At 53.4% G+C, this 27,204-nt stretch overlaps 2 protein-coding genes across 4 annotated transcripts; one reads left to right on the top strand and one right to left on the bottom strand.

Moving 5' to 3' along the window:
- Nucleotides 1-1,498: 1,498 nt before the first annotated feature.
- Nucleotides 1,499-19,012, bottom strand: FAF2 (Fas associated factor family member 2). Of its 2 annotated transcripts, none has more exons than XM_068409287.1 (11): nucleotides 18,240-19,012; nucleotides 9,973-10,041; nucleotides 9,404-9,538; nucleotides 8,607-8,683; nucleotides 7,326-7,464; nucleotides 5,963-6,048; nucleotides 5,791-5,882; nucleotides 4,174-4,351; nucleotides 3,058-3,229; nucleotides 2,691-2,834; nucleotides 1,499-2,211 (listed from the first exon to the last, which is right to left on the bottom strand). In XM_068409287.1, exons 1-11 carry the CDS (start codon nucleotides 18,300-18,302, stop codon nucleotides 2,029-2,031), a joined length of 1,338 nt encoding a protein of 445 aa, XP_068265388.1. In that variant the 5' UTR covers nucleotides 18,303-19,012; the 3' UTR covers nucleotides 1,499-2,028. The 2 variants fall into 2 exon arrangements, with proteins under 2 accessions (XP_068265388.1, XP_068265389.1); XM_068409288.1 differs by lacking the exon at nucleotides 18,240-19,012 and adding an exon at nucleotides 17,807-18,063.
- Nucleotides 19,013-19,109: 97 nt separating this feature from the next.
- CLTB (clathrin light chain B) lies at nucleotides 19,110-26,050 on the top strand. 2 transcript variants are annotated; one of them, XM_068409067.1, is made up of 6 exons: nucleotides 19,110-19,374; nucleotides 21,112-21,158; nucleotides 22,449-22,566; nucleotides 22,847-22,958; nucleotides 23,392-23,445; nucleotides 23,937-26,050. In XM_068409067.1, the coding sequence occupies exons 1-6, from the start codon at nucleotides 19,191-19,193 to the stop codon at nucleotides 24,106-24,108; spliced, it is 687 nt and encodes a 228-aa protein (XP_068265168.1). In that variant the 5' UTR covers nucleotides 19,110-19,190; the 3' UTR covers nucleotides 24,109-26,050. The 2 variants fall into 2 exon arrangements, with proteins under 2 accessions (XP_068265168.1, XP_068265169.1); XM_068409068.1 differs by lacking the exon at nucleotides 23,392-23,445.
- Nucleotides 26,051-27,204: the final 1,154 nt, after the last annotated feature.

Here is a 27,204-nt window from a genome sequence, read left to right as displayed (position 1 = left end):
TCTAAAAGTGTTTGGTTTTTTTCCATTCCATTGGAATCATATTGGTTTTGTAGCATTTAACATAACTAGTATGTTGTATTATATATATGTGTATTATACTGATTGAAATTTTTAACAGATTTGTACTTTTTTTAAAATGAAAGTTGCTAGTTCTGCTTGACCAAGTAGTGCAATCATTATTTTTTTTAATGTTGTGGCTGATTTTGAGAGGGATATTCACTAATAAATGTATGATGTATACCAATGCGCTGTGCCCCGGCTCTTGTCTCAGCAGGGGCTCGAGAGGGGGGCGGGGTGGCCATGTGTGGCCCCACTGGGTCCCCTGGGGGGGGCTGAAGCCAGGCTAACACTGTTCAGGGCTGGGGGTCCCCAGGCTGTCACTGAGCAGGTGAAGGGTCAGTGTGGCAGCTCAAAGAGCCTCAGAGCAGGGACCAGGAGAGCCCGAGGGTGGAAGCAAGAGCTAGCTGGGTCAATCTGCCCCAAAGAGGTCTTGTGATCCAGCAGCACCTTGGGCACCTTGGACCCCCTTGCTCACACCTGGAGATCTTTCAGAGCTTCAACAGAGATGGAAAGTCCTCCTGGGTGTGCTCCTGGGATAGCATGTCCTCCTGGGTGGTAGCACCCATCTCTCCTACAGCCCAATGCTCCAGCATGCCCATGTCCCTCCCCAGCCCGGGGAGAGGTGACCCCTCCACACCACTGTCTGTCCCCAGGGGCCCTCAACAGCCCCAGGCTGGGCCTGTCAAGCTGAGCAGCACCAACACATCCACCCTACACGTGACTGAGGGCAGGAGCTCTGGCTCCCCAAGGGTAAGTGCAAGGTTCTATGCTCTAAACCATGCTGCTCCTGAAGGCTCCCTGGCCAGAAAGAGAACAGCTTTTCCTTTGAGGAAGATGACAGATCTCTTCTCCCTATTGAAAAAGTCATGCCAGGCCCTGGAACCACCCTTGCACACCCTTCAGAAACGGGGAGGGACATCCCTGCTGTGCTTCCTGCAGGCACATGGGCTGCACTGAGGGGAAGAGCATGGCTACCTGTCCACAGCAGGTAACCACCAGACAGGGGTAAGGGAGGACCTTTCCCTTCAGGCAGGAGCTGACAGGGCAGCTCCCGACATGACCAAGCCCCTGCGGGAACTCAGACCCACCCTTCTCCACACTGCACCTTGCAGGTCTTTTTTTTTCCACCTTCAACTTGATCAGGGAGGGGCAACCCAGCCCTCTGGGCCAAGGGCAGGCCCTCTTCCTCCTACCCAGCCTCACCCCAGCTCATACCATGGGCACGTTCTTGTTTGTCTTACACCAACAGCTCCCCAGGCACAACGTGACCAACTCACAGAGCCATCCCTCTCGCTGTGGAGCCACAGCAGCTGGAAGCCCCTTGGCCAGCGCTCGGCTGTGGCAGGGGGCACAGGCAGAAAGCATTGGCACAGACATGCTAGAGGCAGAGTTTATTACACTACGCAGGCTAAGAACTCTGGGCAAGACCCCACACGGGTAAGAATCGAACCAGCTCTTTATCAAAAAGTTAATACTATAGTTCAACCCCCTTCTCCTTTGGTCATTACAAAGCAAGAGAAATATTAAAAGAAAGATATTTATACACAGAGGGAAGCTGAAGAGATTCTGTCCAGCCCTTTCCCCCCACCCCACTCCCGGTCTTCTGGCTGTCAGGAGCAGCAGAGTATCAAATCTTCACAAGGTGTCAGGTCGTTGGGGTTTTATTATTATTGTTGTCAATAAAAGCAATAATTACCAAGAGCTGCCATTCCTGTTCCTCCCCTGGGAGGGCGGAGGGGCAACACCAGCTCCCCTCCCTTTCTGCCCTCCAAGTGTAGGGGATGGCTGTGTACACGGGTGTGCAAGGAACACGCACACGCTCCCTCTCGCCAGTGCACACACACAGCACAGCTGGCACAGGCGATGTGGTCTCTGATCCCTCATTTGTACGCAGTCTTTTTAAAAAAAATATTGTATTATAATAATAATATGAATTTCTCTTTCCATTTTGTGTCTTCTGGAAAAGTGTCAATCGTCCGTGAGGTCCTGCACAAAGAGGACTTCCGTGTGGCTGAGTCCGGCCTCCTGCAGCGTGGGTGGGTTGGGCCACTCCTCTGTAGGGAGGCAGGGCAGGACACGGCGAGGGAAGTTGGCCTCAATCTGGAACTTCTCCGGGCTCTCTTTCAAGGAGAACAGGAAGTCGTGGATCACCTGGGAAAGAAGCAGAGGAATAACTGCCAGCTGGGGGAGCAATGACACAGCCAGACTGCATCCGTGGCATCTCACGGCGGGGGAAGGTTCCCAAATTTGCACCATCACTGCACTGTAGACACAAGACAACCATTTTCTTAGCATGCATGAAACAGGACTTGCCATAGAGTACACCTGTGGAGTCCAGACACTGTTTCTGGCTCTTCCTACACCTTTATTTATAGGGAGCAACAAGAGTCTCAGTTTTTCAGAAGGAAAAAAAGTGGTTTTCCATTTTTTCCTCTCATCTCTCTTCTAAGCTGGTGGCACCAGGCCCCATGACACCCTCTTTACCCAGGGAACAACTCTGCCTGCTAAGGCTCTCGGCAAAGGTCACCATTTGGCAAAGTCCAATGGAACCAAAGCTTTGCCAAGCCACCTGGATCATCTCTTGACCCTCCCTTACTCTGGGAAGCCCAGCAGCTCTGCCCCAAGCTCACCGTCAAGGACTGTGTGAAGTGGAATCGCCGCTCCACTCTGGAATCGTTCGGCAGCTTGAAAATGATCTTAACGCTCTCTGGGTCATCGGGATGGGGCTCGGGGGGAAGGCATTCCGACTTCCGCTCCTTCTCCTCCTGCAGCGTCTGCAAGGTAAGAAGGGAGCAGGAGCAATGGGCACGCACTCAACTGACCTTTTTGCTTGTCCCTTGCAGCACAGCTGCTCCAGGAGGCTCGGAGGACACTCAAGCCCCAAGCAAGACAAGCAGCTCCAATCCGACAAGAAAGCCCTACTGCAGGCGCTGCTCCTACGCAGCGCGATCACCCGAGAGGGCGCAGCAGCCTCTCCAGCAGTTAGTTTGCTCTCACCCGTCGCCGTCTCTCCTCTGCTAGTTTTTGCTGCTCCACTTCTTCCTCCTTCTTCTTCTTCCTCTCCCGTTCCTCCTTCTTCTTGCGCTCCTTTTCCTGGTCCGCACGCAAGGATGCCAGATACGCCTCGTCCTGCTGCTGCCTCAGAACTTGGGTTTGGTTCCTCTCTTCCCTGCAAACGTGAGCAGGGAGCGGTCAGGGCTCGCAGGCCCTAAAGCCGAGGCACGGCAGGCTGATGGCAGACCTGAGGGTGCAGGTACAGCCTCAAACTTGGAGCACACACATCAGGCAATGCCTCATTTAGACCACCACGAGCTCCTAAAAGGCAAGCCGGGTCTCCACAGTCCCTAGCACAAGAACTGTTTCCCTAGGTTGAGTGGAAATGAACTGAACACAAGAGACTTCTCACCCACTGCAGCTTGACAGAGTGGACAGACAGCACATAAGCAGTGCCCAGGATTTCTGCCTCATACTTGAGACTCTTCACAGTTTTATCTACTTCAGGTAATTCCTTGCACATTTCACAAACCAGAGCCATCAAAATGTGTCACTGGGTTCCCCACAGAGACAGTGGGGCAGAGGAGGGGCAGGCAGAAGACCAGAAGGTGGCATTCTGCCACGGACACAGCCTGCAAATCCCTACAGAGTTATCGGCGACTGGAGCTCATGCTCTCAAGGCACTACCAGAAACGCAGCTGGAATTCAGGACAGCCAGCCCAGGCAGCAGCACTCACTCACCAGCTGGCTGCGGACACCACCTCTCCTCCTGCCTGCGATGCCTTTGCTCCCACTTGGCTCCTTACTGGCTATTGTCCACACTTTACCTGCAAAGCTCCAGCACGCTACGGGTGTGCTCCAACTGCAGAAAACAGTGGAGCACTCACACCCACCTTTTAGCAGTGGGCCTCTACGGGCAACACATCCAGCTCCCTGGCTACAGAGTGGCCTGAATTTATGGACCAATGATCCCACCAGGAACAGGAGAGCCCATGGGCTGTGTTACAGAACAGGAGACGCTGACCTACCTGCCTACGTATGGTGTCTGGAAGGAGGAAGGGGCAGAGCAGACCCTGCCTCCACAAGGTCTGCATTACTGGTGCTCAGGTCCCCTCATACCTTTCCAGGCGTTCAGACACCAGGTACGTCTGGTTGGCATCCATGATAAACATCAGTTGATTAATGAGGTCATCAGCCTGGATGAGGCCTTCTAACCGCCCAACTACCGTCATTCTGCGATCCTTCAGCATAATCACAGCCAGGAATGGGTACGTGTTCTCTCGCAGAGCCTGGGAGACTGGGAAACAGGCACAAACATCACCACAACTGCCCCATCCAGAAGGGTCAGCAAGGGGTACAGCACAAACGCTTTCCATCACCAAGGGCCTAGGAAAGCAGCTTCCACAGCCACTATCTCCTCCAAGGCAGAAAAGGCCTCAGGCTCCATTTTGTCAAACTAAACCTCATAAATTAGCAAAGGGAGGAAGTGGCTTGGAGCATAGAGACTGAGGGGGAAAAAAAACAAGCTTTCAAGCAACCAAAAAGATTCTTTATTTCAAGCAGGAAGGAAGTAAATTGCTCTGAATGTCCATTCAGAATGGGAGAAAAAGCCCTGGGTTTAAACTGAAGGAAGAGAAACACAGGTCAAGCACAGGGAAACACTTGCTAAGATGATTAAGGATGGCTGGACTCTGGAAGATACTGTCATGGGGAAGATGGCAGTGTCCAACCTGGACACTTCTGAATAAACGTAGGTGGTTTCTGCCAGAGGCTGGCTCTGTCTTGAGGCAAGGAATGGAACAGATCAGGGGCTTTTAAGTTCCTATTCACTCATGGCTCCTGACCACCTCCTCCTTAAAACACACATGGCACATCACACAACTTGGAGCCATCATTACCAATGGAGCCCTCCAAACTAAATCAGAGCACCCCGTGGATTAATGAAAGGCCACGACCCCTCCCAGCTCTGCTTTCGAGGCTGTGACTCCAAAGCACTGCAGTGGTGAAACAGCAATAGGTAAAAGAATGTCTCCTTAGAAAGCCATTCTTTCAAGGGGTCGATAGCCAGCAGCTGAACTATGAAGCTAAGAATGACCCAGATTTAGTACCAGAACTCCTGGCCTCTCCTGCCATGAAACAGGAAAGGTCAGAAGCAACACAGGAGGCATGAACAAAACTTCTGGAAAAGGCTCTATTTGCAGCAAAACCCTACCAAAATGCTGGCATGCCAGGTATCATCAGCTCTGGGAAGACAGTACTCAAAAGGACCTCACTGCAGACTTCTGAGGAGACAGAGAGACTGGGCATGGAGTAAAGATGACTGTCTCAGAAAGGGAAAGAATGCACCTATCAAGTCACTCCTGGCCTCAGGTGTAACACAAGCCAGTGTTAAGGGCACAGCTTGTTTCCACACTCAGTTTAATCCCCCAGCACACACCCACCAACTTCTATTACCAAAGTACTGAAAGCAGCTCGAATGCCCATAGCAAAGAGCACACGACTAGGAGTGCCCAGAAACACGTGGAGGTGAAGAGCAGAAGGTATTTCCCTGGCATCCAAACAGGCCCTCTGATATATCACACGGAAAGCAACAAGTATTTCCCCATGCAAACCTGAAATCTCTTGTCTGCTTGCACAAAAAACAACAGTGTTTCAAACATGTAAATTTGTCTGAGAGCATCTGGCTTGTTCCAGAGACAGGAGGGGATAGGTAAAGCCCAGGAAGGACACACTCACCTCTGTATCCCTCTGGTTTATTAGTTGAGCAAGCCCAGAAGAGCATTCTAGTGTTTATGAGGGTGATCACCTCAGGTACGCAGAGTGTATTGCTAGGGGATGAGAAGAGATCGTGTGAATGAAGCTGCATTTAAAGTGCAAAGGTAACTATTTGGAAAACTCTCCTACCTACCGGCAGAATTCATCTGTGTCTTGGTGGTCATCTCCATGAAGATAAACCAACAGGAAGCGCAGCTCCCGCTTGGCATCATTCAGTGCCTTGGCATAAGAGCAGAGGAGGTAAAGTTACAGGGTCTCTAGGTAAGGGGAAAGCAGCACCCACAAGACTTGCGTGACACAGATCAGCAACATTTACTCAGGCCATTACGCTGCCACTAGCGTGGTTTTAATGAAGCAGCAGTGGAGGATGAACCCGTCAGACCTTCTGACTAAACCGTCACTTAAGGGGGCTGCAACAGTGTTCTTTCACACTCCTTTCAGGATGTGGCTTTGGAGAACACTGAACTCAGAGCGAAGCCAGGTAGGCAACTGCACAGGCTGACACCCCCCACCACCCTGCCAGACTCAGCTCACCCTGCCAGGACACAACCTTCAGACCACATCAAATGAACACACTACTAAAACCAGATAACTCAATAATGCTGCAGGCCCCAACAAAACAAAACACAAACAAAAAACAACAACAAAAAACTTTTTTGCATCTCCAGTCTCTGGATTCCACCCACCCAAGAGCATTTCTTAAACAAGGCCACAGGATAAGTGCACAATGAGCTCCCTGTTTGACTGGCACTGAGTTTTGGTAGCCTAACCATTCCGTGGTTATTTCAGTTTGGATTCCAAGCAAGACAGAGGGGCCTAGAAGAGCTGCAGAGGTGGCAAGCTCCATCGCTGTGCAGCGTGGAGCAGATACAGACTCCACATTCTTCTCTGGCACTCGGGAAGCAGTGCTGATCCAACTGTCTGCTGGGACGCACTGCAGGAGGCCCTTCCCTCGGCCAGGCTGAGAGAAGCTGCAGAAGAGGCAGTACCCTTTGGGACGTCCCTCTTTTACAGTGAGCACCATCAGCCCAGATCTAACATACGGAACTCTCCCCTCCCAGAATTTTTTCAGGGGCTCCCTCTCTCAATTTTGAGGTCCCGCACCAAGTTCTGGAGTTGCATTATAATACAAGCCCAGGCAGTCAATCCCAATTTGGTGAACAGAAGGACAGACTCTGGCGTACCACATCAGTTTATAAAAACAAAGGCAGGATTACAAAGAATAGCTGTTGGCTACGGAGCCATACAGACGGTCGAGGAACAGTCAGAGCAGCTTTGCTTTCCAACTTTGCAGGCTTGGCACATCATCAAGCCTGGCAGACACTGGTTTTCCAATACACTTGTTCACTAGCCCTCCATTACCCTGTGAGAGAGTTTGGGGACAAACGCGAGGCTTTTAGATGAAAAGTGATTTTGCCATGTAGGCCCTGATACCATCTGGCAAAATCCCCACTCTCCACCTCTCCAGGATCTATGCACCCACATGTGACACTGACCTGGCTGTAAGTTCCCTGGTAGAAGATAGGGTGTATCCTCCCATATTTTTCCTCAAACATATGAATAAACGAAATAATGTCACCCACTGGGTCAGTGACCCGACTACGAGGATCAGGGCGTATAAAACGCAGAGCAAACCTAGGAAGGAAGCAAAGGACACTAGAAATTCACAGCTTACTGACTTTCTGAAGAACAGGTTTTCTTTTCCACAGGCAGTCACTGGTATTCATAAGGAGGAAAAAAGTCACAGCTGAGACCCTTTAACATTTATAATCACAAGCTAAACTGCCACCTGCTCCAAACTGATACCATTGCTACAGAAACCCCCCAGTCAAATACCATCTCATGCCAGGCACCAGCAAGTATCTGAATTCTGTGATTAACAGCTTCAAATTCCTCTGAAGCATCAGGCATAAGCCACACCAACAGTATAAGGTTTGAGGAATTTAGTCAAAGACAGGCTTTTAAAAGCCACACAGTTTTGTCCAGATAACTTTGAAAACTGCATTTCTGCTATTCCAAGACTAACAATTCCAGAATGCAAAGAGCTGCAGAAAGAGAATATTACACCAGGAGTCCAATGAAGACAGAAGCAGCAGTCATTCCTCTGAGGCTGAAAAAGCTTAAATGCAAGGCAGATATCAATGTTGTTCAGTTCTATCGATGAGTAGAAGTTACACTGAACTTTGGAAAAGTATGGGGCGGGTGGCAAGTGGGGAAACTGCCAACACAGTGCAGATGACACAACTGCTGGATATTTACCACCTTTCAACATTCCCTTTTCCCTCCATCAATGCTGCAAGAAGGCAAGATGAACTATTCCTTCAGGGCAGTAAAGGGAGAAAAGGCAACAGACAAAGGGGAAAAAGCAGGTGTTTACAGTTTGGGTTTTGCCAAGTAACATACAGGGATTGGGGCAGGTTAACCTGCAGCCCAGCCCAATGGGATGTGATTCTGATCAAGCTGTTTGTCCAAGAACACTGGATGGTTTGATGCTGTTTTGCATCCTCTTCACATGGCACTCAAACTGTAAAGCTGTGTGGAGTTCAAACTCCAATTAAAATTTACAGAGCTGCAAGATGGCTCTTCTCTGCAATAAGATTTATTTCTTACTAAACAGTGTAGGAACTTTACAAGGCTACAGATAATGCCAGCTGAGCAAATAAATGGAAAATGTGCCATTAGACTTAAAGATCCAAGTGACAGAGGTACAGCCAAATCTAAGCTAGAGTGTGCCTTGATGCAGTCAATACATGAGTCAGCACAAAAAAAGTACTTACCTAAATATATCAAGTAATGTGTAATAGGTAAATCGGAATGGAAGCATTATGAAGTAGTAACCCCATCCTAACAGGCCCTGCAATTACAAACAAACAATTAGAACAGTCTCCACCCCAGGAACAAGCCTGCTAAATCAAAGTGTCCACCAGCATCAAGCACACAGGCACATATGGGAGTATCAGTGCTCTAAACACTGCAAAAAAGCTCAGCAATACTTCATGGCTTCGGACACATCAAATCAAACTGAAGTGACTAACATGGTTCATTCAGAATTCAACGTGACACATCTGAAAACTGGCATCACTGCCTATTCAAGCAGCAATGCTTTTGCTCTGTGCTAATTTTCTTAACTGTACAAAGGGATTAACAGCACTGAGTCTCACAGGTGCTCATACAAATTTGTTTGTGAAACATTAATGCGAGTAATTGGTACTGTATTCAAGGTAATAGACATTCTAGAGGGGCTCTAAAAAGAAAAAAAATATTATCCCTGCCATAAGGAGGGGACAGTCCTTTGTTCCAACTGAACTGATCAAAAAGCCTTACTATGCCACAGCAGGACACTCTATGACACAAAGAAGGTTGTCTCATACTGTGAATCACACCATGGAGAAAATATCCACAGTACTAACACAGGCTGAAGTAACAGCTCTACATTTTGTTTTCAGAAGATAAAAATATTTAGAAAGGAGATAACAGCATACAAAGAAAACAACTCCTTTCCCTGCTTGCAAGTTCTGTGGTTTACAAACAGTCACCCAAGAAGCAGGACAAAATCCACTGTAAGATAACTTGCCCTTGGCTGTGGCCTTGAGACAACGTAGCTGTAGATCCTGTGGTCAGCTGTATTGACCTGCAATGGCCGCGATGGAGGAGGATTAAAGACACTTGGGACACCCTCTTGCTCATTCAGTCGGTCCTGTACAGCTGCCTTTGACACAAGAGCAAAGGGAGGTTTCAGACATTTAAGGATGGCAGAAAATGTCTTTTTTTAATACTCTGGACACTAACAGTAGGTATTATTTGTCCACAGCCCCAGAGCACTGGATAACCACAACTCATCACAAACAGTAACCACCGATGCCCTTTCCTGAAGGGAAAGCCTTCTCCACGGCAGCCTGCACACACGCACTATAGGAAGTTACACAATGTGCCGGTCAATTGGTTGTTCACAGCCGTAACAACTCTGCTGTGTACTTCTGAAACCAGCTCTCCAGATGTATCAAGATACTGTTATAAAGAGCTACTAGTGTAAATTCAAGGGCTGACAGATTAAATCTTACTCGTAGTGTCCCCTCTCCCTGCAGAATACTCAGTTTAATCCAGGTACTTGGAAATGGCTACAAATCTCATTTGCAGTAGTACCTCTATGTTCCAGTTGTGCTGCTCCAGTGTGTGACGACATTGGTCCATGGACTCTATGCCAGTCAAGTCCTAAAGAAGGAGGATAAAAACAGATGAGCGCCAGGGAAGTGCTGTATTCTTACTGTTCTTTGCAACATGTGAGCACAGGCAGGAGTTACCGCAACACATTACCACAATACTCTTTTTTTTTTTAAAGTGCTCTGCTTTAAGAGCAGAGCAACCTGAGCCAACTCAAATCCGTAAACACACAGGAGGCCTCAAACAGCCCTTTGCACTCCTCCAGCATCAGCCAATTTTCAGCAGCACCCAAGGTCTGTTATTACAGCTACATTCAGCCCAGTGGAGAGTCTAACATAATAATGCCCACAAGTTTCACTCTGGAAGGGGATATGCCAGGCTGATGCTCTCAAACATCACCTCAAAGCGTCAACTTAAAAGACAGGCAAAGCATTTCTGAAAATCTAACGTGACCATTATTTCACTCCCTGCAAGCATAAAGAGCAACTAAAACAAAAATGAGACAGGCACTACTGAAGGTAGTTGTTTTCCAGCGTCAGAGGGGATTCTATAGTAAAAAAAAAAAAAAATCCAGTTCAACACGGAGAGGACCCGAAACAAAAAACACAGTCCAAACACACCAGCAGACCTGAAAGCCCCTGGGCTCTCACATCAGTGTTTGGGAAGGCGTGACCATCCCTGTCACTGTGCCACAGAGACATCTCTCCCCACACTGCTCGCTGTAAGGTGTTTGAACAGACATTTTGGGGTTGTGTACTGCACCTACCACCAGAGCTGAAGCACACACTTTCATAGTAAAGCATAAAGCCACGAATGTGCTGCCACTACCCTTTCAACAGCCGTTTGAGTCAGTCAGTGAAAGTTCATTACAGGTGGCACCATCAACAACGCTTGCAATTTTGAAGGAAACTACTGTTATTTTAAAATTAAAAGGAGTAAAATAGGGTGGGTTTTTTTTATAACTGGGCTACAGAAAGCCAAGAAAACAATTATACCTTCAGAAACAATTATTTAGCTTGGCTGCAAGATGGCAGAAGCAATGACAATAACTGTCACAAGCAGTGTAACAAATTCAACACAGAAATGTGTTGGTGATATAGGGACACTGTTGAAATATGACCATTTCTCCAGCAAGGTCATTCTTGACAAGAGAACTCCACAGATCCTTAATGCTTCACCTTCTCACTTGGTGGATTTCTCTCCAGACACCTCCCCAGGCACCGGTGTGACACTACAGAGGGGACACCTCTCGGACTGAGCTGAGAAGTGAAGCAGGCTGCTTTCCCACTGCACTGGACACGCTGTGGCAGCTGGAGCCTGCGGACCTACAGAGGCTGTAGGAGCTGAACTACACAAGAGCCTTGCCTGTCCTCTGCCTGCCGATGCCACACACTCCTCTCTGCAGCACCTGAGATCTCAGCCGTGCAGGAGTTTGGCAAAGAGCAGGGAACTTTTGCTCCCTGTCTGTCACATGTCAGTGTAGCTTTTCTCCAGGAGGCAGCCTACAATGACTGCAAACAGAGCAGTGACTTGATATAAATCCTTCTGCGTGGTTTCTATTACACCTTGTGATCCGATCCATTGTTAGCAATCCTATTTAGTTCTGCTCATCATCTCCCCCATTTCTTGCTTCAATTAAAAGCCCCCGAGGCAGTCTTGACAAGCTGACCATTTAAGAATGCACTGAACTGTTTTTTCTACTGGAGAAGGATGGTGCATCTATTCCCTTCCCTGCCCCCACTCATACATTCCACATGCTATTTCCACCCCAGGCACACTGTGGACAAATGCCCTATTCAATCTCTGGGCTCAGTTCGAACTTTTGAGCATTTCTTGGCTTCTTTCTCATGAAGTCTCCACAGATCTCTACCTTCTCCCCAGTCTACTGGGCAAAAATCATTGTTTTGTTCTGCTGTACAGAACCAGGCTGTTCAAAGCATTGCTTACATTGACTATGTGATTGCAGTCGCTCAGAAAAAGCACTTCAAGTCATTGCCCAGTGGTGTATAAATATTTATTAAAAAGTCTGCAGCAAGCCTTGCAAGGGAGCACTACAGAAGTGAATTTCATAGAAGAAATGAAGCTCAGTGAAGTCAGCTGGTGCTGCCAGAATGCCTTCGTTTATCACTCAGCTTCATGATTTAGTTTAGCTTATTTTCTTTACAGAATCATCTAGGTTGGAAGAGACCTCTGGGATCGAGTCCAACCTTTGACCTAACACCACTGTGTCAACTAGACCATAGCACTAAGTGCCACATCCAGTCTTCTCTTAAACACCTCCAGGGATGGTGACTCCACCACCTCCCTGGGTAGCCCATTCCAATGCCTGATAACCCTTTCTGTGAAGAAATTTTTCCTGAACCTCCCCTGGCACAGCTTGAAGCTACATCCTCTAGTCCTGTTGCTAGTTGCCTGGGAGCAGAGGCCAATCCCCACCCCGCTACAACCTCCTTTCAGGCAGTTGTAGAGAGCAATAAGGTCTCCCCTCAGCCTCCTTTTCTCCAGGCTAAACAATCCCAGTTCCCCCAGCTGCTCCTCACAGGACACACCCTCCAGACCCTTCACCAGCTTTCTTGCCCTCCTCTGGACTCGCTCCAGCACCTCAATGTCTTTCTTGAAGTGAGGGGCCCAGAACTGGACACAGCACTCGAGGTGCGGCCTCACCAGTGCTGAGTACAGAGGGACAATTACTCCCCTAGTCCTGCTGGCCACACTATTCCTGATAGAGGCCAGGATGCTGTTGGCCTTCTTGGCCACCTGGGTACACTGCTGGCTCCTGTTCAGCCAGTTGTCCACCAATACTCCCAAGTCCTTTTCCACCGGGCCGCTTTCCAACCACTCTCCCCCAGCCTGTGGCGCTGTATGGGGATGTTGTGGCAAAAGTGTAGGACCCGGCACTTGGCCTTGTTGAACTTCATACCATTGGTCTCGGCCCATCTATCCAACCTGTCCAGATCCCTCTGCAGAGCCTTCCTACCCACAAGCAGATCAACACTCCCACCCAACTTAGTGTCATCCATAAATTTACTGATGGTACACTCGATACCCTCATCCAGATCATCAATAAAAATATTAAACAGGACTGGGCCCAGTACTGAGCCTGGGGGACACCACTAGTGACCGGACACCAACTGGATGCAGTACCGTTCACCACCACTCTCTGGGCTCGGCCATCCAGCCAGTTCTTAACCCAGCGAAGAGTGCACCTGTCCAAGCTGTGGGCTGTCAGCTGATCCAGGAGAATGCCATGGGAGATGGCATTTGAAGATGTGCTTCACTGAGTAAAGTTTAGATTTTGTATTCTGTTTTTTACCCCAAACTCCTACAGAAGGCATTTCATTGTCTGTTTAGAAGGGCATCTTAAAAGGCACTTGTAATTTACTCAATGATTTGATTTTACAAAGGAGTCACCATGTGTGTATTTCGAAGCCTTGGAAGCCTTCCGATCACCATTCCTTAACACCCTGGAAGTTCTGCTGGTGTTTGCAAAATTTACAAGATTCAGAAACTCCTTCACACCTTTGTCTCTAATGTCCAGATTATCGCTCAGCACTAATAACAGGGCTTCCTGACTGAACATTCCCTCCTTTTTAAATTATGCAAAATGCTTTAGCAGTTTTAGGTCAGAAAGCAGCCCCACAGTAACAGCTAGGAAGAACTACCAACAGGCATTTAATGAGCACTGAATCACTGCAGCATCTGCAAGACCTACTGAGCTCCACAGAGAGACCACAGCCCAGCTAACTTCACCCCTTCCTGACCACCATTGCAGCAATAGGCACACTGTTGGTCAGATCTCAGTCTTCTACAATAGTACTTCTCCGTGGAGGTGAACCTACATTTTTTTTTCTTAGCATCTTAATACAGTTGCTCTTCACACAAAACAGAAGTGACAAAACCACCCCAGCAGCACCGTGCCTAGCGTTCCCACCATTCTTCTGATCAATGAAGCTGCACAATTAAACACTGCAGGGAAAAAGAATTGCCTGCGTAAAGGCAGCTTTTAAAACTGAACACCTTTTTGAATGTTACTTTGACATGCTCCGTAAGACAGACACACTATAGTTCCAGGATGTTCTGGAAGACATATGTGGGTTCATAACGACTTGCACTCAGAACGGCAGGAAGACAGTTCAACTGCCAGTTTATACAACACTTGCTGGTAAACACTGATACTGGTCATTATCGCTCCCAATGACCATTTATACTGTTATCTCAGTACCTTCTACGACCACTGCTTCATCTTAGTCACAGAAACAGATTAGAAACTTGAAACACCACATCATTTCCACTGCACCAGTTATAGCATTTCTGGCGAATCTCGTGGCTAGCTGCAAACTGCATTATTCACATACCAGACAAACGAGCATGTTCTTAGTACCGTTAAGGCTAAGAGAACAAACAGTATCTTCAAATCAGTCACTAACTGCTAGTTTCCTACTCACTGTAGTCTCTCATTAGCTGCCTCAAAGAGCATACACCTTACACACACAGTAAGTAATAAAAAGATAAGGCCCCCTGTAGTTAAAATTAATCCCATTAAACTAGCACCCTCAAACCTTCAAATAAATGTAGATCCAAGCTCAAGACAGTGGATAATATTCAGAAAACAAAATATTAAGTACCACAAATGCCAGGAAAGTTCAACATTGGCTTCTCAAATACCACTCAAATCGGAGCGCTATCCTAAAACATACTGAAGTTGCTGCTGGATATAATTATTTGCATCTCTCACCTTTGAGACTGCTCAGAACGCTAAAATCTTCCAAGTAGTGAAAAGTGCAATTCCACGCTTCAAAGGCAGAAGGAATACCCCTGAGCGGACAAAGGTTGTAAACTGGACTTACGAAATTGTTCCCTCTGCAGATACGCTCGTATGTTGAAACATAGCGTAAGAGATGCAAATCCACAGGACTGCAACTGGCACTGCTCGTAATTCCCAACCCACTGCCAAATTCCAGAGAATTATGTCTCCAAGGGTAAAGAATATCTGACTTCAAGCAGCAAAAAAAGCCTCCACAGAGAGAGTTTCTCCTTGCATATTACAGCAAATGCCTTTATGAGAGTTTTGATCAATACGCAACGCGCTGAGTAGGAGAGACATCTGGAGTTTCTTGTTTCCTCCTTCCTCTTTAAACCAGAGATGTTTTCAGTCCTGAGCATTTTGTTTTCCCCAGCTGAAGTCAGCGATGGTACTGTGAGTGCTAACTTTTTCCTTTGCGAATTATCACACCATTACTTTACATTAGGATATTATAACTATGTTAGACGTAAGCCCAAGTGTAATGGGCACAGATCAATAACAAGATCCTACAAAGCTCCTTTCCTGTTTCTTCCACCTCCCTAAATGGAACTGTATCCCCACAGCTTTCTTAAGCTGTTCACATCAAGTTTCTCTCTACATATGTCAAGACAGCCAAGTTCTGACAGATGAAAAATTTAGATGCTTTTATTCCTTTACATTAGTCAATGCTTCAGCAGTAAATGGGAGGCTGAAAGCACACAAGAGTGCTTTGTTGCTTTTGTTTCAAGTTTATTCCAATTATCTCTCCATATTGGTACTTTTTTCACTCCATTAACCTGCCATAGCAGGGTGGCAGACAACGCTTCTATTCCAGCCCTATCAGTAGGAAAAGAGCTGCTACTTCCACCGTTCTGCCAGCAAAGCTGTTCGTATGAGCACTACCAAAACACATCACACAAACATCAGTGGAATTAATGCAAAGCATGTATTTAAACTGTACAGTAACCCTGACAGCTTGGGCCACGAACAGGACAGCAGACATTCACCTCTCTACCTTGGAAGCAGCAATTCCCAGCAGAAGTAGGATACACAGTGTAGGGCAACAGCATCTTCACCCAGAACAGCTTTTTGCTGGGTGAACAGCACTCTACAGCTCTCTCTCAATGCTTTCCTTCTGGCTCTCCATTTAACTGTAGCACTACGGAGGGCCTTCTGCTTTCCTCATCTCTTATCCCCACTCCCTTCTTTCCTAGTCCACTCTCCTGCTTTATTCACATGGCACTGGCATGCCGCCTTCTGTGGCACTACAATGCTCTGCCACCACAGAACACTGCACAAATTACTTATGACTGTGCGTCACAACAAAAATGTAAACTTATCTTTGAGAGCATTTAAGTGTTCCCTGCGAAGACAGCAGGAATCCCTGAAAGGTTTACAAGCTAACCATAGCAGTGTTTTGTGGCAACAGCAACATATAAATGATCTTAGCGAGTCTTAGCCATCCTCCCCAAACAGCAAATGCTATTTAACAGAGTTCAGCTAAAGGAAACAAGGGGAAAAAAAAAAAAAATCTTTTCCAGGTGGACTGATTTACTCTATCTCATTTCAAAGAAACAAGCAGGACTGCACACCTGAGCCCCTTGCAGCCAGGTGTGAAATACCAAAAGAGGAGAACTCAACCAGTGAAGTCTGTCACTAGCCCAGCCCTGGTGAAAATCTGATCTCATGTACCCCAGGGGACAGAAGAATGAGAAGCTCCTCATACTGAAGCCTTCTAGGCTACATCTTTCACACCAGGCTCTGGACAGTAGCTGCCTTCTACCTAAAAAAATCTCTTCCCTTTATTATCTAAGGAGCATTTCCCTCCACTTCACACCAGGGCTCAACAGGAAGCTGGACTAAAACCTGAATCCCTCCTTCTGACTCCTCCTCCTTCTGCTCCAGCCCCCAGCTGCTGTCCATGGCAACACCAGGTAGCATTAGGAAACAGGATTCTTTAGTTTCACAGCTGCCCACAGGGTTTTGAAAATAGCAACAGGGACACTGATGAGGGCAGCTGACCCTATCTGTCCAGATTCAGTAGATTAGTAAGTACTACAGTATCTTATAGCAAGAGGATAGGAGCTGGAGCTTTTATACATATATACGTGCAGCATAAGGCAATGGCTTAAACCTCGTACTTACCAGGCAAATGGTAGCACTGGGAAAGCAACTGTTAACAATGCTTTGCCTCCTTTGTCTGTAAGTTAAGACTGCCCAACCAGCTTAATTTGTGGTAAAGATTTAGAGGGGATACCTGTAAAAAAAGTTTCCTCATGGCTACAGTCATGGAGAAACACTGCAGTACATTAATTACTTCAGGAGGTTGTTGAATCCCCTTGGCTCAGAGGTAAAGTCTCAGCAAATACCTGTCTGGAATGATGACGAACACCTGCACCTATCTCAGCTGGGGAAGGCAGGGCTGGATGCCTCTGAAGTCCCTTTAAGCCCTATAATTCTACAGTTACATCACACCAAAAAAATGCAAAACACAGTCTTAAAAAATGAATATTAAGCAACAAAATCAGACAAAACACTCTTGAAAGATAATACTGTATTTGTAAAAGAACTCTGCAATCCAAGGAACACCACATGATGCCCTACAATTCAGAAACAAACACAAGACACCTGAAGATAATTTTCATTGGCCAGCACATTTAATTACTTCTCACTGAGCAGCCCTAAGTATTTCAACTCCATAGCACTTTTCTCCCCAATAAACCACATCTGCAGATTAGGTTTTTTTAATTACTCAGCTGCTGCACAGCCCCGAGGCCCTGGCAAACCAAAGGTTAAGTAACCCAGCCCACGTTATGCTGCAGACAGCGAGATTAGATCATTACAATCCCCAGTGACCTCCCCTCACTAGGCATTACCAAACCGTGAGGGTTAGAAACAATTTTCTGAGAAACCACATTCCATAGAAACCCACGGGCTAACTCTCCCAAGACGCCAGGAAAGGTTCTCCCATTCACTGCTGACGACAATAAGGGGAAATTTTCAGACCACCTAATTAAAATGGCCGGGACTCACCGAGGAGTTTTTCCCGTACGGAGGTAATGGGGTTTATTCAGCAGTCACTTCCTGCCTCCCCAATTAGCGATGACAGAACACCATTCCTAACGAAGCGCTCGGGGTACGCGTAGCACCGGCCGGCTCCTCAGCGAGGCCCCAGCCCGGGAGAGCCCGCAGCCCGGGGAGCCCAAGCCCCACACAGGAGCTTCACTCGCCGCCGCCAGGACCGGGACCGCAGGACTCTCTCCTCTCGCCCCGCACTCAGGCTCGGCCCAACACCGCCGGGCCCGCTCCAGGCGAGGCCTGCCCCTGTTCTCAGTGAGCCCCGTACCCCCCGGCCCGGCGCAGGCCGGCAGGACCGCAGCGTCGGCGGGGCGGACCCAGCCCAGCCCGTTCCGTGCCCGCCTCCTCCGCTCCCGCCGGCCGGCACGGGCCCCCCCCGCCGCGGCACCTGGAACTGCAGCAGCTTCTCAGTCTGCTCCGCCGTCAGCTCCCGCTCCTCAGGCGCCGCCATTTTGCTGCCGCCTCTGACCCGCCGCTCCGTCACTCTCCGGAACTGACGTCTCCCCCCCGCACTTCCGCCCCGGCCCCAGGGCGCGCGCGCGCGCACGAGCCGCCGCTCTGAAGCCAGTGGCCGTTTATCGGCCGTAACCGGAAGCGCTCGGCCACGTTCCGGAGAAAGCCGAAGTTGTCTCGAATCTCTCCGGAAATGCCCGAACCTCTTCAAACGGGGCTCGCCGCTTTCGGGTGTTCCCGATGGGCGCACGAAGAGTTCCGAAGTGTGCCGAAAGCCGCTCGGGCGTTTCCGGAGCTGGCGGCGGGGAGGGCCGGGGCGTTGGCTGCCTTTGACTGTGGGAGCGGGTCCCGCGGGTGGGAGCCTGGAGCCCGTGGGAGCAGGTTGTGCCGCCTGTCACCGGGGCGGCCGGTCCGCCACCGGCTGGGGCCTGCCCGCGCACCTCCCGTCCCGCCGGGCCGCCCGTCCACCGGCGGCGGCTCCACCCAAGATGGCGGCGGGCGCCAGCCAAGATGGTGGCTGCGAGGGGCCGCGCGCTCCCACCTCACAGAGCTACGGGTGCGCGCGTGGGTGGGGCCGGTGCCCCGCGACCACGGCCTGGCGAGCCCGGGGGGAGGCGGCCGAGCAGCCCCGGCCCCCCATGCCCGCGGTGGAGCCGCGCCCGGCCCGGCTCCCGCCGACCCGTCAGCGGCGACGCGGGGAGCGGGCTGCGGCCGGCGGCCTGGCGATGCGGAGGGGAAGCGGGACGGGCCCGGCGGCGCCGCCCCGCCGCTGATGTCAGCGCGGCCGCCCCGCCCGCCGCCGCAGTGACAGCTCCGCCCGGGCGCCGTCGGGCCCAGCCCAGCCGAGCCGCGCAGCCGGAGCGGGAGCGGCGCGGGCGGGCCGGCCATGGCCGACGACTTCGGCTTCTTCTCCTCATCCGAGGGGGCCGGCGCCGAGGAGGACCCGGCCGCCGCTTTCCTGGCCCAGCAGGAGAGCGAGATCGCGGGCATCGAGAATGACGAGGGCTTCGGGCCGACCGACGGCGAATCGGCCGCCGCCCCGGCCGGGCAGGCGGCCCCGCCGGAACCGGGTGAGCGCCGCGCTGCGCCGGGCGGGCGCGGCCGGGGGCCCGCGGGGTCCGCCTGGCTGCGCGCCCGGCGGGCGCAGAGAGGGCTGCCAGCCCCGTGGGTGTGAAGGAGGACTGTGCCCCCTCTTGCCCCGAGGGCGGGGAGGGGTCCCCTCCAGGCTGCACCCCCCGCGCGGCGGGGGTTCCCCGTGGGATGCAGTGCATCCCCAGTGGGTGACGGGGTCCGTGCTGAACCCCCAACGGGCAGGCGACAGGGCTCCCCGGTGGACCGGCCCTGCATCACAGCAAGGGCTGTCCGGGGCCTGTGCTTGGTCCCAGAGGGCTTGGTGTCGGGGTTCCCTCTCTCGCCTCAGAATGTGGGGTGAATCCTGAGCTGGGACTTGCCAGCTGTGGGGTGATTTCTCCCCCGTGTGCTTAGGCTGGGTTCCCTGGGTTGGATGGACCCCTGTCTCCATGTCTCAGTGCCCCCAGCGAGGGCAGTGTGAGAGGCAGCCAGGCAGAGCTGGGGAGCCATAGCAGCCGTATCACTGTCCCCACAGACAGCAGAGCCCTTTGGGGTGCAAAATGGAAGGCGTTTCCATTGGGGACGTTGTGGTCCCAGGCCCTGCAGGTGGAAGGTGCTAATCCTGATCTCTTCCCTCCAGTCCGCAGGGGCTCAGGGGTCTGCTCTCCGCGTGGACATAGGGACGCTGCTGCCACAGTACTCTGGCTCCTTCTGCTAACCCAGGCCCACAGGGCCTCCTCGTGCTGGCTGTGGAGCAGTGGTTTCACCTCCCCGCACACAGGGCTGCGGAGGCAGACCTGGGCCCAGAGAGGTGTCGACAGCTGCGGTGATAAATGCAGTCAGACAGGCTGGAGCTGGGTGTAGTCAGAGTTGCACCATGGGGGCGAGCACTGTGAGGATGGTGCTTGCCTGAGCTGCGCTGTGGCTGTGTGGCTGCCTGTGCCTGTAGCTAGCCCGCTGGTAGAAGCCCTGCAGTCATCACTGGGGAGAGCTCAGGGCCTAGAGTCTGCCTCCTTCAAAGCCTCTTCTCTCCCTGCAGCGGTGAGCCCCGCATGGGGCTGGCCTTGTGGTCCTGGTGTGCAGCTCTCGGTGTTCTCTGGGGCTGGGGGGGGATAGGGCTGTACCCCAGCTGTGGGTGTCAGTGGTGCCTCATTCCCAGCCCTAACCTTGCAGCTCACCCCAGGTGGGCTCTAGAGGACCTCGGCCTGTATGCCTGCCCTCCTCTCCTGGTGGAGCACACCGCAGCGTTTCTGTGGGCTCTGTCCCTGGCAAGGTCGCCTTTCTGTTGCAGTCCTGCACTGCTGGGCACTCGGCCAACAGCTTCTGGGTTGCCTGTCTGTGTCCATCGGCAGCTTCTGCCTGGCCGCTTGCAGGTTGGGGTTGGTCAGATTGTCTCTACAGTAGGAGCACCTGCCTCTGTCCAGCCTCGTGCCTGGAATAGTTTCCCTAATCTTCAGATAAGATAAAACACCAGTGAAAACACCGTAAAGACATAAATGCCTGGAGAGGCTTGTCTGGGGGAGAGAGAGGTGCTGGCTGAATCTCACCAAGGACAGGAGACCACAGGGCCTGGCCTGCTTGTGTGGAGCTGTTGTGGATTGGTGTGCTGGGCTGGAAATGGCACAGCCACATCCCCCAGGAACTGACTTGCTTCTTTTTCCATGAACACCAGCCCCTCTGGGGTCACCTGCAGCTGCCATAGTTGTGTTTCTCTTTCTCTCTTCCCTTTTCTCTAGCTGGTTTCCAGAATGGAGGAGCCACTGTCAATGGAGATGTCTTTCAGGTGAGAGCTCAGCCCCTTGCCCTGGCCCAGTGGTACTAAGCGGGATTGGGTGACTATGGGGCCAGCACTCTGCTGCTCTGCCCCCAGGATTGACTGGAGTTTGCTATCCAGCCCCAGAACAGCTATGGTGCTCCTGGAAAGGTCTGGGTCTCAGGGGGGAGTCCTGGCTGCTCCATTCTCACCTCTTTGAAGAGCAGATTGGTCCCACCTGCCATCTCCTGCCCCAAATCTGTTTGCAGGTGGCCTGTGCCCTGAGGGAGTGCCTGGGCCCTCAGATCAGGTGGCAAATCCTCCATTGCCCACAGAAGCCCCCCTTCTCCAGCCTGGGTAGCTCACTGGGGCCCCTGGGGCAGAGGCCAGAGCCAGGAACAGGGCTGTGACGTGACATTCAGTGTGCTGTGGCCTTTGCTGCTGAGTCCTGGCAGCATCTCCCATTAAACCCACTTGCCCCATGGCCAAGAGTGTTTTGTGGGGCCCACCTACCTGGGTCTCAGCTCCCTCTGTGAACCCAAAGCCCAGCTCTGCTGGCTACAGGGGAAGCTGTGCCAGCATCTGACAAGCCCTTCACCCCACTCAGCGCCCAGCAGAGCAGCACGTGCATTGCCCGTGCCTGGTTTACAGGGTGATAATCTCATTAGAGATGAGGCAGACTTAATTAGATCGGGGATCTTAGAGGAGAGCCGTAATCCCATTGCTGAGCTCGGCGTTGAGCTGGGCGTCCCAGCCAGCGGAAGGTGTTAGGAGAGGTGCTGAGCCAGCGTGGTGCTGGGCCTGGTGGGAGCTGTGCAGGCAGCTCGGCTTGGAGGAGCGAGGGACGCTCTTGCCTGCAGGCTGGTGTCCAGGCAGAGCGCGGTGTCTCCCTCGGGCCCTGCCTCTCCGCTGTGGCCAAGCCTGTAAGGATGCTCAGTCCTGGGGCTGCCTCGGCCGAAGTCAGGGCCAGGGAAGCCTGGTGCTGGTGGGGAGCACGTCACAAAGCTGGTGGCTGTCCTCTGCTGTGGGGCTGCCCAGAGGATGCGAGAGCTGCGTTGGCAGCGAGCAGCAAGTCAGGAGGGGAATGCTGGTAAGTCTTTCTAGGTGACAGGGACTGCGGCTGGGAGCTGGGACAGCAGCTTGCGCAGTGCTTTGGGGGTACTGTCCCAGATGTCCCAGGCTGTCACCCTCCCTACCCCCTATCTTGGCTTGTCTGAGTGTTGGGAGTGTGGAGTGCTGCCCTGCTGCCAGCCCTTCAAGGTCACTGGGCTGGGCTGTGGGAAGAGCTGGTGCTGATGGTGAGGTGCTCATGTCTTGCAGGAGTCCAACGGCCCGACGGACGCCTACGCAGCCATAGCCAAGGCTGACCGGCTGACCCAGGAGCCTGAGAGCATCCGCAAGTGGAGGGAGGAGCAGAAGAAGCGCCTGGAGGAGCTGGGTGAGGCCCAAGGCCCGTGTGTGGCCACGCTCGTGGCACCTTGCGATGTGGCAGTCGGGATCCTTGGGGTGCCTCACGTGGCGGTGACCCTGCTGCATCCCAGAGAGGTGTCTCATGCCCCACACCGCGTGGGTGCCCCTGCCAAAGATCTGCTGTCCCTGGGGCAGTGACGCCTTTCAGGCAGCGCTCTAGTGGGGACTGGGGATGGGCCTGGGGGGCTGCCCAGCAGACCCAGTGGGTGCCAGTCTGGCTGATGGGGTCTGTCTCACCCTGGCCTTAGATGCGGCATCGAAGGTGACTGAGCAGGAGTGGCGTGAGAAGGCCAAGAAGGACCTGGAGGAGTGGAACCTGCGTCAGAACGAGCAGATGGAGAAGAACCGGGCAAACAACAGGTATGTCAGGGTCAGCGTGACTGCAAGGGCTGCGACAGGAGCTGCTGTGCAGCCAGGTCTGCCTTCCTGGGATGTCTGGGGGCCTCTGTCCCCACAGTGGGGCCCAGCCCTGCGGGGACGGAGCTTTGCCAGGCAAGGGGAGAGGCCCCGGGGCTTCGGTGGCTGCGCAGAGTTGCCCTGGCTGGGACCACACTGGGATCACAGTGGGATCTCAGTGCCTCCTGCCCCTGGCATGGGCCTTGCATCGGGGCAGGGTTGGGGCACTGTCTGTGCAGCCCTGCCATCGCCGGCAGGTTTTCCTGGTGCCGTGTATGCTGCGGTGAGTGGGTCACGCTCCGTGGGAGGACGCTAACCCCCTCTCTTGTTTCTCTCTTTCTAACCCTCTGCCTGCCTGTCCGCTCTGCGCTCTCTCTCTGTCTGCGCCTCGGGGCAGGATCGCTGACAAAGCCTTTTACCAGCAGCCGGACGCCGATGTGATTGGCTATGTGTATGTGCCTCTTACAGACCGTATCCTGCCCTGCAGGGCCTGGGGGTCCCGGCCCCAGCGCTGGCTGCCCAGCCAAGGGGAGGGGGGTGCTGGGAGGTGCTGGGCCCTGGTGAGGTCCCGGAGGGAGGATGCTGCAGCTGAGCGTCTCCAAATGGTGGAGTCTTAGGAGGCAAGTGGAGGTCCTGGCAATGCCCCAGTGGGGGCTGGTTGAAGAGGCAAAGCCATGGGGTCTTGTGCCTTTTGGGGGACAGCTCTGGGGGCGGAGAAGTCTTGGGAGCAGGCAGACACCCCTGTGCCCCTGGATGAACCATATCTTGGGTGAGTTCAGCCAACAGCAGCCTTGAGCATCATGTGTCTCTGGATTCCGGAGGACACTGAGCTCATGGGCTGGAGCAAGGGGACAGGAGGTGGGGACACGAGGGGTTCCCAGACAGAGGGGAGGGTTTCCTTGGAAAGGGTTCTGCCAGTGACAACCCTCAACGTCTCCACAGGGCCTCAGAGGAAGCATTCCTGAAGGAGTCCAAGGAGGAAACCCCGGGCTCCGAGTGGGAGAAGGTGGCCCAGCTCTGTGATTTCAACCCCAAGAGCAGCAAGCAGAGCAAGGATGTCTCACGGATGCGCTCGGTGCTCATCTCCCTCAAACAGACGCCCCTGTCCCGCTAGCTGCCGCCTGGCACGGCTGGGAGCGCAGCAGGGCAAGGCCAGGCTCACCGAGCCCACCTCGGCTGTGCTCCAATCACTGGTTGTAACTCTCCCCACGGTTTTCCTTTGCTTAAAAGGTGCATCGGTCTCTTTTTACACTTATTTATTACTGTGGCATTTCCCCGGGAAGCGACACTGGGTGGCAGAGCTGAGTTAGCGGGGGAGCCCCCGGCCTGGGCTCTGCGGGGGGACCCTGCCCAGGGGCCTGGCTGAGTGAGAGGGAGAACACCCCACCCGCTGTTCCCCACCTCACCCCTACGCTGGGAATAAACCTGCCTGCGCCTGTCCTGGTGCTGGGCAGCTGTGGGCATGGCAGCCCCGTGTCTGGGTTCTGGCCCCGAGGCGGCGATCCTAGTGGGACCGGGGCTGCCATCTGCCCTTCCCGCGGGGTTTAGAGCAGAGCTGGCTGCGGGACCGGGAGGGTGGAGGAACAGCCCTGACTCCGCTCCGAACCGCCAGGTCCTGGGGTGAGCATGGCCGCAGCGTGATGGTGCCGGGCTAGTGGGGACTGAGGAATGTGAGTGTGGGCACCCAGGCTGGGCCAGGATGGCCAGCCATTGCCCCAAGCCCAGCAGAACTCTCCCCAGCCTGGCTGTGCACCCCAAAAAAGCTGGCAGGGCTCCAAGCAGCAGTTGCAGTGTCTGTGTCCTGTCTGTCCTGTGGGGCTGCTGGTGCCAGGCAAGACGGTTGTGCAGGGCACTGGGAAGGGGCCAGGGGGTGAGCGTGCAGGATGTTTTCTGTCCCTCCCCGAAGGCCACCAGCGGTCAGGACTGTGAGGTGCCAGGCTTCGGGGGCCCTTGCCTCTGGTTTGCTCTTTCCCCTGCTACTAGGAGGGGAGATGGAGGCTGTGTGGTTGCAGGGAAGCAGGTTGGAAGGTCCAGCTGCTGTGGGGCATGTCGAGTCCCCAGCTTCTTAACCCAAGGGCCCGGAGCAGGATTGGGCAGTGCTGGTGCTGGGGCTTGTGCTGTCCCTGGAGAACAACCTGCACATCTGACTGCAGTTGCTCTGTGGCTTCTCTTTGGCCCCTGCTGGATTTGCACACCTAAGGTAGCCTGGGGAGATGCCTCAGTCCCACTCCCTGCCCCACAAGGCGCAGGCTTTCCAGCCCAAACACCAGCTGCTCTCCTCTGCTTGGTGGGGCCGGCATTAGCCCCTCTGGCCTGATCGGAGGCCCAGCCCTGGAAATGTGCAAAACACCCAGGTTGCAGGAGAGGGGTAGGCCTGCGCACACCCTGCTGCGGGGCAGCCTTGAGCTTGTGCCCCAGGTCTGGCCCGCCAGGGGCTTGGGAAGGGTTCACAGGAGCGGGCTGGGGGGATGTGGAGCTAAGCCCACAAAATGTTTGTCCAAGCCTTGCTGCAGAGCCCTGCTCAGCCAATAAAGCAAGTATGCAGAGCTCTCCTGCCCTGCAGCTATGGCTCCATGCGTCAGGAAGGTCACCTGCCCTGCAGCTGCGGCCCTTGTGGGGTGACAGGGCACCCCTTGGCTCTGGGGCATGGGCTCACCAGTGGGCTGGGAAGGGAAACGGGTGTGTAGGGAGTCACTTGGTGTTGTGTGCTGGGATTGTGCCCCCTTGTCCATAGGGCTGATCGCTCCTACGCTGTTCCCCTGCGCTCCAGCACGCGTAGGCAGCTCTGCTGCGGTGCGGGATGGACGCTGATACCTCGGGACTCGGCTGCCTGCCTCTGCCTTCACTGCAGGGCCGTGGGAAGCCCCTCTGCGCTCTGGCCCTCCAGCCCCAGCAGGCAGCCAGGCCCCTGGGTCCCCCAGCCGCCCTGCACCCCGTGTCAGGCAGGGCAGCCAGCTCCCGGGGAGCCGTGCCCACAGCTGTCCTACACCCCCTCGGCTTTGGTACCTGTGACTGTTCAAATTACTCATTACAATAAACTGGCATCTCCAATCCTACGGGGCACTGTTGTCTTTCTGCTTCAGCAGCGCACACGTTTGTGTTCAGGAGAACCCACAGCTATGAAGCGGAAAGGACGGGGCTGCAGGAGAACCACATCCTACAGGAAAAAAAAGGAGCGAGGGGAAGGGCCAGCGGGTTTGTGCTGGTCCGGGGTGGCAGCAGCGGCAGCAGGACCGGAGGGCGGTAGCTCTGCTCTGCCCACAGCGAGCTGCGAGCCGCTGCTTGGCCAGACAGGACGAGCTGCTCCCCAGCCTGCTGCCCCCGTCTCCAGGCTGCCAAGGGGTTGCGCTCTCAGATCTGCCCGCAGGCTGCCTCTCACAGCCCTGCCCCAAGCTGACCAGCCTGGAAGTGCTCGGGAGGCAGCTAAAAGTGGCTATTTCTGGGATGTGCTGAGGAGGCAGCCAGCCAGGGAAGGCAGGCAGCGCCAGAGCCCTGGGCTCCCTGCTGCAGAGGTGGAGCTCGCCCTGCTCAGCACCAGCGATGGCTTGTCCCCCACGCTCATGTCTCAGAGGTGGGCTCTGGTGGGTGAGAGCCTTCCCTCTCTCCTTGCCAAGGCCCACCAGCACAATTCCCTGGACAGGACAAACCAAGCACTTGTTTGTGGGCTGAAGCGGGTTTAAGTCCTCACCCCGTCCCCCGGAGAAGCTTGTAAGGGCAAAGTGAGCTCCGCAAGCTGCAAAGCCACCGCAGGCCAGGGAGGGCCAGGGCGCAGGCACCAGCATGCAGGTGCCCAGAGAGCAACTCCTTGAAACACCCCGGGCAGCTCAACGTGAGGAGGCATCACAGCATGGTCAGCGGGTCGGCGGCCCTTTCCCCGCCCCGAGATACGCTCTGCCGACAGGCAGGTACCAGCTGCTGCAGCCGCACAACGAACGGATCCAACGGCCCTGTTTCCTCCCCGCTCTGCGGCCCTGACACGGGAGAGCAAAGCCTCACTGCTCACCAAACACCCCTGGTATGATCCAAACAATCCAATGCCAACCGCGGGACTTGGAGCTGCCCGTGACGATGTTTGTCACGACGCAGGCAGTGCAGCTCCCTCTGGGAACAGGGCGTTTGCTCAGCAGCCGGTTCCAGCGCACGCGAAGCAGCGAGCTGCGCAGGAACCGACTGCCCAGCAAAAGCAGCCGAAGCAGCAGTGTCCCAGAAA

This window comes from Nyctibius grandis, chromosome 10 (genome assembly GCF_013368605.1).
Source record: "Nyctibius grandis isolate bNycGra1 chromosome 10, bNycGra1.pri, whole genome shotgun sequence".
NCBI classification, from domain to species: domain Eukaryota; kingdom Metazoa; phylum Chordata; class Aves; order Nyctibiiformes; family Nyctibiidae; genus Nyctibius; species Nyctibius grandis.
The sequence above is the reverse complement of the archived record's forward strand: the minus strand, read 5'-3'. Positions and strand labels throughout refer to the sequence as shown.

What these genes read in the sequence shown, in the direction of transcription:
- FAF2 (XM_068409287.1), bottom strand. Translation starts at nt 18,302, where the DNA reads ATGGCGGCGCCTGAGGAGCGGGAGCTGACGGCGGAGCAGACTGAGAAG. An exon ending in ACCAGGGAACTTACAGCCAG is followed by an intron (nt 6,049 to 7,325) that starts GTCAGTGTCACA and finishes TCTTATGCCAAG; the next exon opens with GCACTGAATGATGCCAAGCG. An exon ending in ACTTCACACAGTCCTTGACG is followed by an intron (nt 2,212 to 2,690) that starts GTGAGCTTGGGG and finishes CTTCTTTCCCAG; the next exon opens with GTGATCCACGACTTCCTGTT.
- CLTB (XM_068409067.1), top strand. Translation starts at nt 19,191, where the DNA reads ATGGCCGACGACTTCGGCTTCTTCTCCTCATCCGAGGGGGCCGGCGCC. An exon ending in TCAATGGAGATGTCTTTCAG is followed by an intron (nt 21,159 to 22,448) that starts GTGAGAGCTCAG and finishes CATGTCTTGCAG; the next exon opens with GAGTCCAACGGCCCGACGGA. An exon ending in GCCGATGTGATTGGCTATGT is followed by an intron (nt 23,446 to 23,936) that starts GTATGTGCCTCT and finishes ACGTCTCCACAG; the next exon opens with GGCCTCAGAGGAAGCATTCC.